Below are 15,386 nucleotides of genomic sequence, written 5' to 3'. Positions count from 1 at the left end.
GGGTGCGGACAGGGGCTGGTTGTAGGGTCCCCGGGGCGCCCCCCGGAGCCGCCCCCGCCCGCTGCCCGGTGCCCGCCGCCCGCAGCCCTGTGCCCCCCCGCGGGGGCGGCGGGCCGGGATTGGCGGGGCGCCGTGGAGGCGCCGCCCGGCCCCAGCAAGTCTCCAACTTTCTTCCTGCCTCCCCTCGCCGCCGCCTCCCTCCTCCGCCCGCCCTGCCGCGCTCCCTCCATCCCGGGAGCCCCGCGGAGCCCCGCGATGCTCCGCTGCCGCCTGCCCCTGCTCGGGCCCTGGCTGCTGCTGCAGGTACGGGGGGACCGGGCGCGCCCCGGCCGCACCCGCCCGCGGGCGGCAAAGTTGCTGCTGCCGCCGGGGGGGTGTGCAGTTCCTGGGGGGGGCGTGCAATTAACAGGGGGGGTGCAGTTCTGGGGGGGGGGTGTCGTGCAATTATTGGGAGGGTGGTCCAATTCCGGGGGGGTTCGTGCCATTCCGTGGGGGGGACGTGCAGTGGGGGGGACGTGCGGCTACTGGGGAGACGTGCAGTTGGGGGGGGGGGGGTCGTGCAATCGCGCGGTGGCTCAGGCAGTCACGGAGATAGCGGACAATTGGGGGGGTCGTGCAATCACGGGGAGGGGGTGAGCGTTTGCAGGGAGGTGGATGGGAGAGTTGTATGGCGGGGGGGCACGGGGCAGAGATTGCGCAGCGAGGGGGGGTCCTGCTCGCCCGAGTTGGAGAGGGCTCGGGGCTGTCCCGGACTCTGAGCGGGGGGAGTGGGGCGCCGCGCTCGGACATCGGGTGGAGTTGGGGGCCGGGGGGGCCCGTGGGGCGGGGGGGAGCAGCCGTAGGTCCCGCTGCCGGTGCAGCCCCCGTACACCCCCCCAGCTGCGAGCACACACACACACACACCCCCCCCCGCCCCGTTGCAGAGCGCTGAAGGCGCCGTCTGGCAGGTGCGGGGGGGGGGGGGGCAGCGAGACGCGCGAGACGGAGCCGCGCGTGAGCGTGGGGGCGGCCGCGCGTGGGCGGGTCGGGCCCTCCGCCGGAGGGGCTCTGCGAGGGGGGGGGGGGTCGGGCCCCTGTGCACCGTGGGGTGCACTTGTCCCGCACCTGCATCGCACCTGCGGGTGGGAGCAGCGGGCACGGGTGTGCAGCAGGGGGGGTCAGGGCGAGCCCACCCCCATCGGCCGGCTGTGCCGGGGAGTGAGGGGGGGCCCTGCTGCACCCCGAGTGGAGCTGGGGTGACAGAGGTTTCCCCAGCTCTGCCAAGGGTGTGAGCACTGTAACCACCTGCAGAGATGATGCCTCATTTCTGTCCTGACTTGGTGCGGGCTCAGCTCCAGCACCAGCGTGGCCTTCACCTCTGCGGGGGGGGGGGGGCATCTCCCAACCAGCTCCATTCCCCCCATCTCACCGGGGTACCCCCTCAGCCAGGCATATTTACCCCAGGGATAGACTTGGCCTTGCCGAGTCAGGCAGGGGGGGACTTTGCCTGTTCTTGCCCCTTTGCCTGTCTGCGGAGGTTGAGGAGAGGCTGCAGATGCAGAGACACCCTCCCCACCCACAGAGCCCTCCCCGTGATGTCCCCTGGTCCCAGATACTAAATGCTTCCCAAGGCCACTCACCCCTGCATGTCCCCGCTCTGCCACCTCCTCTTGGAGCCCAGCAAGGCTTTCTCCCCCATCAGGAGCTGCTGGGTTTGGGGGCTACAGCTGTGTCTGGCGCCAGTATCTGTGGTGGTCATGAATGGGGGAATTTGTGCCCCCCCCCAGCCCTGCCGGGGGGGCCAGGCTCATCACCCGGCAGATCTGATTTCCTGACACTCCATTTTTACTTTCTGTGTTTCATGAATAAAATCAAACGAGTCAATTCCCTCTCGGGAATTGGATGCACATCAGGGACCCCCCCTCCCTGCACAACCCTACCCCCCCAGGCGAAGGCTCTTGCAACTTGTCTCTCTGGCACGCTCCTCTCTGTACGTATATAGATGGATAGACGTGTGTCTGTGTGTGTCTGTGTGTGGGGGTGGCTCTGCGTGACCCCCCCTCCCCGTGTCCATCTAACGCAGAGCATCTGTCGGTGCTGGAGCTGCTTCAAGACAAATGGTTTTGTTTTGATGAAATCAGGAGCAGGGCGCTGCCCCTGTCCCCCTCCCTGCCCGCACAGGCAGCAGTGGTGGGGGGTGAGGTGGGGGCACGTGGCTGGGGGGAGCGGGCCTGTCCCAGGGCACAGGGTGGGCACGCGGGTGCAGGAGACTCCTGCCACATGCGTGGGGAATAACCCCGGGAGATGCTGGCAGGGGCAGGGAGTTCCAAGCCCTCTGTGGTGTGGGGCCAGGACCGGCCGGCGGTCTGTGGGCTTCCTGGCAAGGGGACAGGTTGCAGGAGGGGACAGGGTCGGCATAGCCATGCACACAGGGGAAGGGAGATGAAGTGGTTCCTGCCCCCTCAGTCCTCTGGGCCTGTTGTGGAGAAACTTTCCCGGCCCCTCTGGGGGGACAGGAGGCAGCCCGATGGGCAGGGGGGCCCCGTCGGCTCCCCCCAGCCCCAGTTGCTGTACTGGACCTGAGCTCCCCAGTGCATCCCACCAAGGTTGTGGTAGGAGTGATGGGTGAAGAGGCAGATGTGGCTGCCTCCCCTGGGCGAGCACCTGGTGTACAGTGGGTGCGTTCACCCCTGGGGGGTGTTTTTTGTGAGAGTGTTGCTGCTGCAGGAAGGACGGACCCCTGGGGTGTCTCCCCACCATGCTGTGTGTTTGCTGATTGTCCTGCTGGGTGTGTGTGCGGGTGTGCATCTCCCTGCTGGGATGGACAAGCTCTCTGGGCCCAGCGGGTGCCCGTCTCCACCGTGTGTGTGCAGATCACCTCCCCCTAGCCCCCCTGCCCTTCATGGCTGTTGCTGCCTGGGATTTGCCTTCTCCCTCCCTGTGCCTGGGCTCTGGATGCCAGCGCTTGGGCAGGCAGGAGAGATGCTGCCCAGTGCTCCCCGCAGGTGATCTCCCTGCCTCAGCCTTCCTCAGGATGCTCGTTTATGTTTATGCATTAGATTTTTTCTGTGCATTGAGCATTAAATCTCGGGGGTCCCTCAGAGTAGGGCTGGCCTGGCTTCCCGTTGGTTTGGGTCTCGTCCAGCCCCCCAGGTGCACCCAGGAGCATTGGGGGAGACCCACAGCTGGGGCAGGCTGGGCATAGCTCCTGCGTGCTTCCTGCAGCCGTCCTTGGGCTCAAAGAGGCGGCTGTAATTTTGCAGAGAGGAAGGGCAATTCCTGGCCAGCAACCTCCTGGCCTTCCCAGGAGGCGGATGCCAGCCTTAGTCCCGAGGTCCCCAATGCCCAGGTGACAGCGTGACCCACACCAGGTGCTGAACAAGATCCAGCGATGGAGGGGGGGGCAGCATGCCACTGGCCCCGGAGCAGGCAGGTGCAAGGAGGGTGCAGCCGGGCTGCCTGTGAGGAAAGCAGGGTGTGGTGGCTCGGCGCAGCAGTGGGGCTGGAGCCGGGACACTGGGTGTCTTTCCTTGCCCCTGCTCTGGTCCTGCTGCCTGCCTGTGCCTTTGCAGGAACGTGTCTCCCCAGCACCGTGCCTCAGTTTCCCTTCTTTCTGGCAGGCAAGATAGTGAGATAGCTGGTGTCTGCGAAGCACCTGGAGTGTTGCTGGCAGGTTTTCCTTCCTGGATTAACCCTTTACGGGAAAATCCTGCCTTGCAGTGCCAGTGGCCCTGACAGCAGGAGGCTGGTGGCATGGGACGCCAGCCTCTGGGAAATTCACCCCGCTTCATTCCCTTTCCCTTGCTGTCACCCAAGAGCTGTCACACGTCTACTGGGTTGTTGGCTGACAGATGGCTTTGTTCTTAAACAGATGCTGCCAGCCTTTTTGGTGCAAGGACACCCCTATTCACACACCCCCCGCTCTCATTAATGGGGAGAATTTAACCCTTTCATGGCTCAGAGACGTATACCCCATTTGGGGCCAGGGGAGGAGAGATGGGGTTCGGGTGGTGGCACAGCCCTGCAAGCCCCTGTCTGGCCAGGGGTCCCTCTGGGTGCAGAGCTGCAGGGACCGGCCTCAGCAGGATGGTGCCCGGACCGTGCCTGCTGGTGCCAGGGGAGCAGCTCTGTGCGTCCCCCCTCTCCCGGTTCCTGTGGATCTCCTGAGCTGACCGTCGCTGCGGCGGGTGCTGTGTGCTCAGCATGGCTGAGCTAATCTATCGCCAAACAAACACACACTGTTATTCCGAAAGAAGGTTTCCAAGCGACTCATTTCCCTTTTTTTAATAACTCTTCCCTGTGGTGCCCTTTGCACCCTGAGCTGGGAGATTCAATAAGGCTGGAGCCTGGAGCGTGGCGCAGCTCAGCCTCCTGCCGAGGGGGGGGAACAGTGGCTGGGGAGGGGGGGCACCTAGGGGTGCCCCCCAGCCAGACCCACTCCTGTTCTTCCACTGTGTTGTTCTGGCTGAAATCCAGGGCCTGCTTTATTGCTTCCCCCCACCCCCTGCCTTGTTTTTAATTGCCAGTTTTCTGCCGGGCACTGGCGGGGGGCCGGGAAGGGGTGGCCCAAGCTGGGACAGCAAGGCAGCCAGCAAAGTGGGTGCTTCCCTCTGTGACAGCAGCCCTAGGCTGAGCACCCATCAGCCCCACTTCTAATCATACCCATGCCAATTAACAGTCCCAGATTAATGACTTTGCTCCCCCCCCGCATCCACAGCTCCTCCTCACAGGGAGCCAAAGTCCCAGCAGCCAGTGGCCCAACAGTGGGGCGATGCTGCACTGAGACCCCAGCAGCCGAAGCCTCCCCCACACACAACCCCCCCGCCTGCCCTGGCCAAGCTCCAGCATCTCTGAAGAGCTGCCTGGCTCAGCCTTCGCGCTCGGGCGCTGAAGGTAAATGGCCCAGGAAAGATGAAGCTTCCTCTCCAGCCGCTTGGATTGCTACTAAAGAAATAATCACGTCCCTGTGCCCGTGTTCCCCCCTCCCCGCCTTTTTTCCTGATCACTGTTGCAAAAGGAAAGTCATTGTGGAAATGAGCACCCAGCCTGCAGAAATGATCAGCTGCAAAGAGCCTGCAGGGCCCTGTGTTCACAGTGGGATTAATTTTCCCCTCCCCAAATAAATCCCCATCAGACCCTGTTGCTCGGACAGGGGCTGACTGCTGCACAGCCAGTGCACAGCAGGTTGCTCAGCCCAGTGCCACTGGCAGCACAGGCCCTGTCTGACCCCCATGGCTGTCCCGGCAGCTGGGCTGGCCTCAGCAGGTGTTGCGGTGGGCAAAGACCCTCTCTCTCCTCCTCCTGTTCCCCCAGCACCGGGCAGCGGAGCCTCTGTCCTCAGTCCCTTGGTGAGCAGAGGGATGCTTTACACTGCTTCACCTGGCGCCTGCTTGGGACCAGGAGCCTGGGCAGGGTGGGGTGTGCAAAGCGGGGCCGAATCTGGCCCTGGGGTCACCAGGGGGCTCTCAGAGGATGGTGGGCTGCAGGGACCTGTCGTCCCATACTCCTGGTGGGAGCTGGTGCCTGACTGCTGCAGGGCACAGTCCCTGGGACCCCTGGACAGCACAGCCCAAGAGGAGCTGCAGCCCCAGCGATGCCCCGGCGGTCCCCGGCTCCCCTGGGTCTCTCGGAGGGTTTTAATCAGCATCTGCTGCTGGGGGGGGATGCGGGGGACAGCTGTGTTCCTGCCGGTACTCCTCTTTTCCTTCTCTTCCTGGGGAAAATAAATCCCTGCCGGCCCTGGGAATGTGCTGGGGGGGGAGATGGGGGCAGCGGAGGGGTGCAGTGCTGGGGGGTGGGGGCACGGGGATGAGATCCCCACTGAGGGGACAGCCCCATGTTTGCCCATCTCTGCAATGACCTTCGCACCAGCCCTGCCTTGTTGGGGGGGGGCATGTGGTGCAAGGGGGAGGGGGGGCTGGAAATGCAATTTATGATCCCGCCTGATACGATCTTATAAAATTTCCCGGGCACACTCGAAATTACATTTCCATAGCTCAGGAGAAGTGATCTCCTCGCACGCCGATACCTGCCACTTTTATGGCTACATTTATTGCAATAATAAAGTGAAATGGTGAGGCAAGGGGGTGGGGGTGGGCCGGGGGGGAGGAGAGGCAGCTGGGCAGAAGGTGGGGGCTGCATTGCTGGGGGCCTGGGGTCCCTCTGGTTTGGAGGGGGGCTCAGGGGAAGCTGCCACCTCTCTGTACCCCCCAGAAAGACCAAGTCCTCCAGAGAGCCGGGGCAGCTCCAGAGGGGTGGAGGGAGCCTCACAGCCTGCTCCACTGCAGGGAAACTGAGGCAGAGCTGCAGGGGCCAAGGAGGGGGAACGTGGGCATCCTGGCTGGGCACCCCTGGCTGCCGGGGATGCAGGAGCAACCTGGGACCAGTCCCTGCCAGCTCTGCTGCCGTTTCCCCGCACGCCGTCTGTGTGCGCTGCCCACGTCTGCGTGCTCCTGCCCGTGCCCAGCCCCAGCTCCTCCAGTGCTGTGGCAGCGCGACGGGCTCAGCCAAGGGAGCCTCAGCCCTGGCAGCGTGGCTCACACTGGGTGTGCAGCGGTGCACTGGCCGGGGAGCAGCCCCTCTCCCCAGAGACCCCCCAGCCCCTTCTACCCCATCCCCGTGCGGCACCCGGTTTCAAGCCGGGTGTTTCAGGCAGGCTGGGCTCCGGCTGGCTCTGGGGAACGATGGCATCGTGCTGGCTGGACGAGCAGGATTCAATTTCCTCTGAGCCCATCAGCCCGCGCGTCCCCGTCCCTCCTGCCATCCCCCAGCCCCCTTGCCGCTGGCTTATGCACACCCGCCTGCACACCCGTCTCCCCCTTCCCGCTCCGTTTATCTCCTCATTTTCTCATTCATTCTCTTTTCTTCCTTGAGTCCAATGAGTCACACAAGCCCTGAATCCTTTGCCTGGTGCTGTCTCCTCCCTTCTATTATATTTTTTCCTTTGCTCTTAACAGCACTTTTCTTTTTCACCCGTGGGGGGAGAGACTGGGGATGTACATTTTTCCCTGCTCCCCCCCCAGCCACCTACCAGCTCCTGTCTCACCAAGAAGCCCTTAAAAGTAATAAATAAATAAAACAACGGCTGAGAAAAGAAAAGGCAGGAAACGAGTGACAGGGAAAAGGAACCAAAACGAAAGAAAGAAGGAGGGGGAAAAAAAAGTCCTACTCAGGCTATGAAATATTTATTAGCCAGCGCGTGCCGAGCGCGTTAATAAAGCCACAGCATTTGCATATTTTTTCCGTCTGCAAGGAGCGAGGTGTCTGTTTAGGGGGTGAAGGCAAACGCATCTGTGGGAAGATGATTTCTCTTGGCCCCGCACGGGTCGTGCTCCTGCACGAGGCCTCTGCTTCAGGCGGGGGTGTCACCAGGAGCAGGACCCCGGTGCAGCTCCCGCAGGTCCTGCCACCACCACAGATTGCTCGTGCAGGGTGGGTGCCAGCAGCTCCGCAGCACCGTAACAACCCAATGGTGGATTTGGCTTTGGTGAGCCCGTCTGGGCTCTACCCCCACCAAAGACATCCTGGTGCTGGCTTCGCCCGTCCTGGTGCTGGGGGTTCTGCAGCTGCCTGCCCACTGGGCTGTGTTCGGCTGCGTGCAAACTGCTGGCGGCAGCACAGAAGCAGCAGCGGAAAGACCGAGGAGGCCTTTGGGTGGTCACGCTGAGCTCACCTCCAGGGCAGGATTTGTCCGGCTGTCACTGTGACTCTGTGTGCATGTGTGGCAGGGCACTGTGCATGAGTGCATCCCGACTTGTCCCTGTCTGTCACCTGCTCGATCCCTCGGTGCCTGGGACTGGGGCAGGTTCAGCGTCCCCTGGAGCACAACGCCCTTTCTCCCCGCTGCATCCATCCCACCCATTGTGCTGGGGTGAGTGGAGCAGCCGGTGGTGCTGCCTGTGGTTGAGTGGGGGCTCCTGTCTGTGAGCGGGGGGGTGGGGCAGGAGGAGGGGGCTGAGTGACAGCGGGGGGCCGTGAGGTGAGGAAGGGATGCACCATGCATGGGCAGTGGGGGGTCCAGCTGTGGGGCGAGCCACTGCCTGCACAGATGTGGGGTGGTGTGCTGTGTGTGGCAGGGCTGGTGCTGGCTGTGCCGGCAAGGGTGGCGGGGGGCACTGAGCAGAGCCAGCTCCCCCGGGGTGCCCTGGCCCCGGAGCTGCTGGCCAGGGATGGGCTTTCTAGCATCTTTGAGCTGGGAGTCAGTGGGACATGGGGGTGGCTGCTGGGGACAGCTGACTGGGTATCTCCTCTTGCCCTTGTGAGGCTGAGATGGGGGGGCTTTGCCCTTCTTGCCAAAACTGTCCTGCACCCCATTCCTGCACCCCCTGCCCACGACACCCCATGCCTGCCTGGTAGCCTGCAGCCCTCCCCTGTAACCCCTGCTGGGCTGCACACCGCTGCCATCCCTGGGCCCCCCCTCACCTGCCCAACTCCCCATCCTGCAGCCCTGTCCTTTTGCTCTTGGGTCCTCGCCGCCCAAGGAGCAGCACCCTTGGTTACAGTCTCCCTGAGCAGGAATGGGCACCCAGGCTGGGTCTTGCTTTGCACTTCTGCTCTGCGGCCCCCGAGCTCCTCCCAGCTCAGCCAGCACCCTGGATCCAGCCCAGGTGTCCCTAGCAGCAGGTTAATACGTTGTCCTGGCACCAAGGAGCCATCACTGCAGATTTGCCTCATGGGGACTTTCATTAGCAGCCTGCCACTCATCAGCCCCATCTGCACTTGCCGAGGCAGAGCAGCATGCGTGCAGCCAGCGGGGTAGAGGCAGAGGCACGGCCGTACCCCCACAGGTACTGGGGCAGGTGCGCAGGAGACACAGGAACGTGTTCCTCCGGGGGTGCTCAAACCCTGAGGAGTGGAGGCTCCCCTGCAAAGGCACACACAGAGAGCCACCTCGCTTCATGTGTGCATGTCTAACCGTGCATGTATGCACACAGATGTGCTCACAGGGATGTGCAGGACACGTGAAGGCTTTCGTGCACATTCAGCTGCACGCAGAGTGGTGCATGCGTACACGAGCAACCGCAGGCATTTGTTGCATTCACCTGCATGCTGCAGGTGCACACTGGGCCGGGCAGGCACAGGGTAATCTTGGTGCACACCTGCTGGCACCCGCGGGTGTGCACACTGGCACACAGACACGGGAGCGCACACACTCAGAGCTCACTCTGCACTCTCGCCCACACGCAGCCATTCAGATGTGTGTTGCACGCCTCAGCACGCTCGGGCGCGTGCTTGGGTCCCTCCCCGCAGCCCAGCAGAGCCCACCGCTGCACCGCGTCACCCTGCCACCGCATTAGCACCCGCGCGGCGCTAGCGAGATAAATGGGAGCTGTCAGAGGCACCTTGTTTGCTGCTAACCTTTGGAAATGCCACACCGCCCCGGGCTGTGCTGCGCTGGGGGGAGCGGGCCCGCAGGGATTGTCGCTCACCACCTCCAATTAATCTCCTTGCACTAACGAAGGCGGTGGGGTGACAGAGGAGAGGCCGGCTTGACCCTGTGCCCATGGGGAGAGCTGGAGACCCCGATTCACAGATCGGCACCTGCTCTGCCACCAACCCCCACCGAGGCAGGGGCCAGGCTGGCTGTAGGGACAGGGCCGTTGGTGGGGGCTGTCGTGGGTGCTCTGCCTCTGGCACAGGCAGGGGCTGTTTTGCCCCATTTGTCACAGCCCTGTTCTCGGGGTGCTGGGAGCTCAGTGCAGCCCATGCTGGGGCAGCTGGTCCACCCTGCCCCTCCCCACGCTGATCCGCTCCCCTCTGCCAAGGTGACTGTGGGTCCCAGGGGAGCAGCTGACGGTGCTTGGCCCCGCCAGCAAATGGGATGTGAGTGGCCATCACTGCTGGTCCTGACAAGCCAAATTGATGCCGGCACCAAGAGCCTTCCCAGTCCCTCCGCAGCCACCCCCGGCCCTTCCTGAATCCTTGCCTGGTTGCTTGTACACATGTGGAGTGACACCTGGGTGCTTGCAGACGCACGGCAGCCCTGCACAGCACAGAGGAAAGTGCAGAAGGGGCTCGAGAGCAGCAAAAGCATATATCGTTGTCTTGGGGTAAGGCGTGGATGCAGCAACACATGCACGCGTAACAGTAAAAAACAAGCATACCAGACAAACAAATATGAATGGTGCATGGCAGCCGGAGCCTAGCACACAGCACACAGCAGACAGGCATGGCCCTCCTCTGGCACAGGGGACAGATCCTGGTGTGGCCACAGAGGGAGGGGACTCTGCACACACCTGTGCAGGGCCAGGAGGCACTGGGGCCCCCACGTATGCCTGTGAAGCGTGTCCAAGAGGTTCACATGCATGTGTGTGCGTGGTGCACCCCAACCACTTACAAGCAGAAACATTAATATTTAACGCGAGCTGTGAGTGGGACCTGCCCTGAATGCCGACAGCGCCAGCAGGGTGCAGAGGTTGACCTTGGCTCCCCTCAGCACTGTCATGGAAGAGGCTTGCCGTGGCCCCGCTCTACCGCACCCCTTGCCTGCAGCCTCTGAGACCCCCGGGCGGCCAGGGTAAGCCGTCCTCCTGGGGCTGCACCAGGGGCTCTGGGTAGTGAGGGTCTCCCCCACACTTCCGTGCTGCCCACGGCCCCTGACTGTGCTTGTGCTGCAATCGATAGCCCTGGTTGCATCGGCAGTCGCTGCCCTGTTCTGCAATTCCCTTTCATCCCCCACTCCCCCAGCAGCTCCTGGGGGTGGGTGGGAGGCTGCCAGCCTGGCCCCTCACCCTGAGGGGCTGGGGGGCATCTCTTTCCCTTCAGGGACAGGGTTCCCCCAGGAGTGCCCTGCGCTGCTGTGCCCTGCCTGTGCCCGGTCCATGCCCCACAGCCACTGACCCCACCCTGCCCCATCCTCCTGCACAAGCCTGGCTTGGGGACCCGCAGCCCTCATTAATGCATGGAGCTGGTGTCGGTGCCTCCTTCCTCAGTACATGCCCATCCCCACTGTTTCCCAGTGCATCCCCTCCCCACTGCCCTTTCACTACCCTGTCCTTACTGCATCTGTCTCTATCAATTCCCCATCACAGCCCCATTCCCATCACATCCCCATTGCATCCCTGTCTCCACTGCATCCCCCTCACTGCTAGCAGGGGATTGTGGAAGGGGGGGTGAATTGGAAAGGGAAACTGAGGCAGAGGGAGGAGGGCCATGGTGGGTCACGTAGCACTGCTGGGGGGAACCAGCCGTCCTGGCTCTCAGCCCTAGCTGAGATGGAAAGCCAGCACAGAGCTGAGAAACCTCCAGAAATCTTTCCCAGGCTGGTGGGAGCTTGGGTGGTGTGTGCTCATGTGCGCCTGTTCCTCCACGGGCTGCGGTCTCCACACTGCTCCCTGTCCCCTCTCCGTGGGTGCAAGTGGATTTTGGGGGCTTCCCTTCCACCTGCAGGGTTACCAGTGCCCCTCGCCTGCCTGTGCTTGTCTCGTGGTGAGGGAGGCCCACTGCCCCCCCACGGTGGGCTCCCAGGCTGATGAATATGTATGAGTGGGATAAATGATGAAGCGTAGCTGGGGTGGAGGGGGAGCGGTGGTCTCGTTGGGGCCACCGTCCCGTCCTCCCTCCCATCAAACGCTGCTCTCCTGGCCGGAGAGGGGTGCGGGGGGGCTGCCCTTCTCCCCCTCCCCCATTTATCTCTCCATCTCACGGTCCTGCCGCGCTCGCTCCCTCTCTCTCTCTGGCTGGTGAAGGCACCCGGCTTTGAAGCTGCGTTGAAATATAGATAAGGGCGAAGGCAGCAGCCGCGCTCAAAGACAGATTGGGGAGGGAGCCGGGGGACGGCCAGACCAGAGTGGGGGGCTGCAGGGATGCTCAGCCGCAGCTTTGCACTGCACAGCCCCCCGCCCCCACCCCCCCTCCCCGGGCTGAGCTGAGACCCCCCAAATCCTCCTCCCCTGCCTACAGACTCGGGGCCAGGCAGCCCTGCCTGGACCGGGCAGTTCCCGGGGCAGAGGCAGAGCCCTGGGGCAGAACGGCCGGTGCCGGCAGCAGCAGCCCGGGCTGCCTCCTCCTGCTGGGGCTGCCTGCTCTGCCCGGGCTGCCTCCTCCTGCCGGTGCGGCACGGGCGAGAGCGAGCACATGCCAGAGCAGATTTACAGGCTCAGCCCGGCACACGCAGCATTAGGGGGATAAGGCAATAGATCCCGGAGACAGCAGTGCGCAGTCTGGCTGGAGACTCCAGCTCAGCAGCTGGAGAGGAATGGGGCAAGCACGGGGGCCCGTGTCCGGGGCAGCCCCCCTGGTGCTGCTCCATCCCTGGTGGGTGCCCAGCAGAGACTGGTCCCTGCACGCAGACCTGCCTGGCTGTGGAGGAGGGGGCACGGGGGGGGATAACCCCTCTCTGACGGGGGGTATGGGAAGAGCACACTGTGCTCTGAGGGGGAGACAGCATCGAGCCATTCTAACAGTGCTGCAGGGTGGCTGGTGCCAGGATGTGTCCCCTCCAGCAATGGCAGGCAGGAGCCATCCCCAGCACCTCCTGCCCTGCCTCCAGCCCCACTGGCTCGGATTCAGCATGCCTCAGTTTCCTATAGGGGCACAGCCCCCCCCCCCCCCCCTTCCCCCAGGCCCTTCCAGCTGGCGCTTCTGCTCCACGCCCTCCTTCCCCACTCCCCTCCTCCCCACGTCCCCCTCAGGAAACAGGTCGTCCAGAGCAAAAACTGCCAGAGCAGCCTGAGCACCTGCCAGCTCGCGGGCGACAGTGATTGACGAGGCCGGGGCTGACGGAGCAGCATCCTGCGTGCCGGGAGCAGCTGGCAGGGCAGGCAGGGGCACGCTGGGCATCGGGGTGCAGAGCCAGGAGCAGCCAGGCTGAGGGATGGGGAAGCGGGGGGGCAGGCGGTCTCGGGCAAGGGAGGGAGGGACATGGGACACGTCAGAGATGGGGTCCCAGGGCTGAAAAGGTGCCAGCTGGCTCTGCTCACCGCTGCTGAGCCACGCAATGTCAGCCAGGCAGAGCAATGGCTGTGGGGAACCTCAGGAACAGGGACACTGCGGTCCCATCCCAGATGGTGCCTGGCAAGAGGTGGGTCCCAGCCCCCTCGGTGCACAGAGTCCCTTTCTCGACTGGTGTGGCTGGGAGCATGACACCCCAGCGCTGCCTGCATTTCCAGAGGGTCCTGGTGTGCCAGTGCCCATCAGCACCTCTGTAACCGGGCTTGCAGCTCGCCCAGGTTGGAGAGAGCAGCTGGTCTCCATTGCGGCTCCCTGACTCGATTTACCCCACCAGGAGAGAAGCTGCCTCTCCCCACTCTGAGAGCCCTTGCCAAGGGCTCCTGGCTCTGTGTCGGACGAGGGGGTGTCCCCATGCTGATGCAGGGACCTTGCAGCCATCTGGCATTTTCCTCCCCTCCACTGCCCATCTTTTCTGCTTTTGCTGCAAATTCCCTCCCTTGCCAGAATGCAGAAAGTGACCCCAGCCCCGCTTCTCCCAGCAGAGCAAGGGGTCCCTGCTCATTCCCTGTGTGCCCCTCTCTGCGCACAATGCACCCCACTCTTCAGCCATGTCCGCCCAGTGCAATTATCCTGGAGGGCGGAGCGGCTGCCGTGCAGCCTGGCGGGGGTCTCTGTAATTTCAGCTGCAGATCAGAGGCACTGGGTAATGCAATTAGGCTTCCCTGGCAGGCGGCGCAGGGCTCTGATGCCTCCCTCGCTTGGAACACGCTACTGCCCCCCATCCCCCTGCATTTTAATAGGCCTCAGCTGTGGTGGGGCAGGCCGTCGCGAATGGTCTGCTGTCCTGCTTCTTCCTGTTGCAGGGATGTGGGTGATGCTGAAGCAGCAGCCCTGGCTCCTGGGGTGTGCCTGGGACAGGCCTGTGTGGGGCTGAGCAGGGGTTGGGGGTGCCATGGCTGGGGGCACGGTGCCAAAGGGGTGCGTGGTGTCGGAGGGGTGCATGGCCACAGAAGGGATGCAGGGGTGCAGGAGGGTTACACAGACACAGAAGGGAGTATGCATGAGGGGCAGCAGGCAGGAGGATGAGCACGGGGGCAGCAGACACAGCTTGTGCAGTCTCTGCCCTCTTTCTCCAGACGGTGTGTGCTGGGGGCCATATCACCAAGACCCTGGGGTACCTGGAGCTGGACACCTCTGGCCTCCTTAAGGATGTCCCCTATGGCACCCTGAAGCCCCCAGCGCTTGATCCCAGGCGGCTGATTCCAGCCGAGCCCCCCCGGGGTGCAGGGACACCCTCGGGTGCCACGTGGAGCCCCTGGGACTGGCAGAAGAACCAGACGGCTGGGGAGCTGCTGAGCTCCCGCGCCCGGCGCAAGCCCTCGCTCAAGTCTGGCCGCACCAAGAAGATCTTTGGCTGGGGTGACTTCTACTTCAACATCAAGACGCTGAAGTTCAGCCTGCTGGTGACAGGGAAGATCGTCGACCACATCAACGGGACCTTCAGCGTCTACTTCCGCCACAACTCCTCCAGCCTAGGCAATGTCTCAGTCAGCATTGTGCCCCCCTCCAAGGCAGTGGGCTTTGAGGTGCTGGTGCCAGCCCCCCCACCGCTCCCCCGCCTGCCCCCCCAGCAGAGCACCCTGCCCGAGGGGCGCCCGGCCAAGGCCCTCAACTGCCACGTGGAGTACGAGAAGACCAACCGGGCGCGGAAGAACAAGCCCTGCCTGTACGACCCCTCCAAGGTGTGCTTCACCGAGCACACGCAGAGCCATGCCGCCTGGCTCTGCGCCAAGCCCTTCAAGGTCATCTGCATCTTCATCTCCTTCCTCAGCATCGACTACAAGCTGGTCCAGAAGGTCTGCCCCGACTACAACTTCCAGCACGACAACCCTTACTTTGGCTGACGGCCGTGGGAAGGGGCGGCGGGCAGCAGAGCTGGAGGCAGATGGGGGCCGGGGGCTCCTGCACCCCGTGCCGGTGGCACGGTGCTCACCATCGCCCCTGCATTGGCCCCTCCTTCATCACTGCAGCACGTCTTAGGGGCGGGGAGGGGGCCGGGGACGGCCGGCACAGGGGGTCCTGGCGCCGCCACGCTCCATCCCTGCGGCAGGGTGGGGGGTGCAGGCACAGAGCCCGGCCCCCACCCCACGCCGGGGGCTGAGCTGGGGTCCCTGGGAGCGTGTGGGTGAGTCGGGGGGTACAGCCCCATGCGATGGCATCGGCTGGGCGTGTGTCACCTCCGGGGTGGGCACAGGCACGGTTGGGGGGCTGCTGCGTGCCGGCGGGTCACGGTGCTCGGGAGAGCTCAGGCTCCACCCGTGCACTGGGAGAGGCGGGGGGACACACGACACCTTTTGTCTTTCTGCAGCCGTGGGAGATTGCGTGCGTGTGCATGTGGTCACGCGTGTGCACGCCAGTCTGTGCGCATGCGAGGACACCTGTCCAGGTATTTTGGAGCCTTCCTTCCCCCGCCCCGGCCCCTCCCAGGCTGCAGCAGCTTTGGGGCACCAAACCAA

At 63.9% G+C, this 15,386-nt stretch overlaps 1 protein-coding gene across 1 annotated transcript; it reads left to right on the top strand.

The window, feature by feature from the left end:
• The first annotated feature begins 20 nt into the window (after window positions 1-20).
• NXPH4 (neurexophilin 4) lies at window positions 21-14,911 on the top strand. The gene is made up of 2 exons (XM_054807274.1): window positions 21-303; window positions 14,007-14,911. The coding sequence occupies exons 1-2, from the start codon at window positions 256-258 to the stop codon at window positions 14,772-14,774; spliced, it is 816 nt and encodes a 271-aa protein (XP_054663249.1). The 5' UTR covers window positions 21-255; the 3' UTR covers window positions 14,775-14,911.
• The last annotated feature ends 475 nt before the right edge of the window (window positions 14,912-15,386 follow it).

Source organism: Grus americana, chromosome 31, assembly GCF_028858705.1.
Source record: "Grus americana isolate bGruAme1 chromosome 31, bGruAme1.mat, whole genome shotgun sequence".
Classification (NCBI taxonomy): Eukaryota; Metazoa; Chordata; class Aves; order Gruiformes; family Gruidae; genus Grus; species Grus americana.
Note: the sequence above shows the minus strand (reverse complement) of the source record. Positions and strands in the feature narration are given on the sequence as shown.

Coding starts and splice junctions, on each gene's coding strand:
- NXPH4 (XM_054807274.1), top strand. CDS start 256: ATGCTCCGCTGCCGCCTGCCCCTGCTCGGGCCCTGGCTGCTGCTGCAG. Junction 304..14,006: donor GGCCCTGGCTGCTGCTGCAG/GTACGGGGGGAC, acceptor CTCTTTCTCCAG/ACGGTGTGTGCTGGGGGCCA.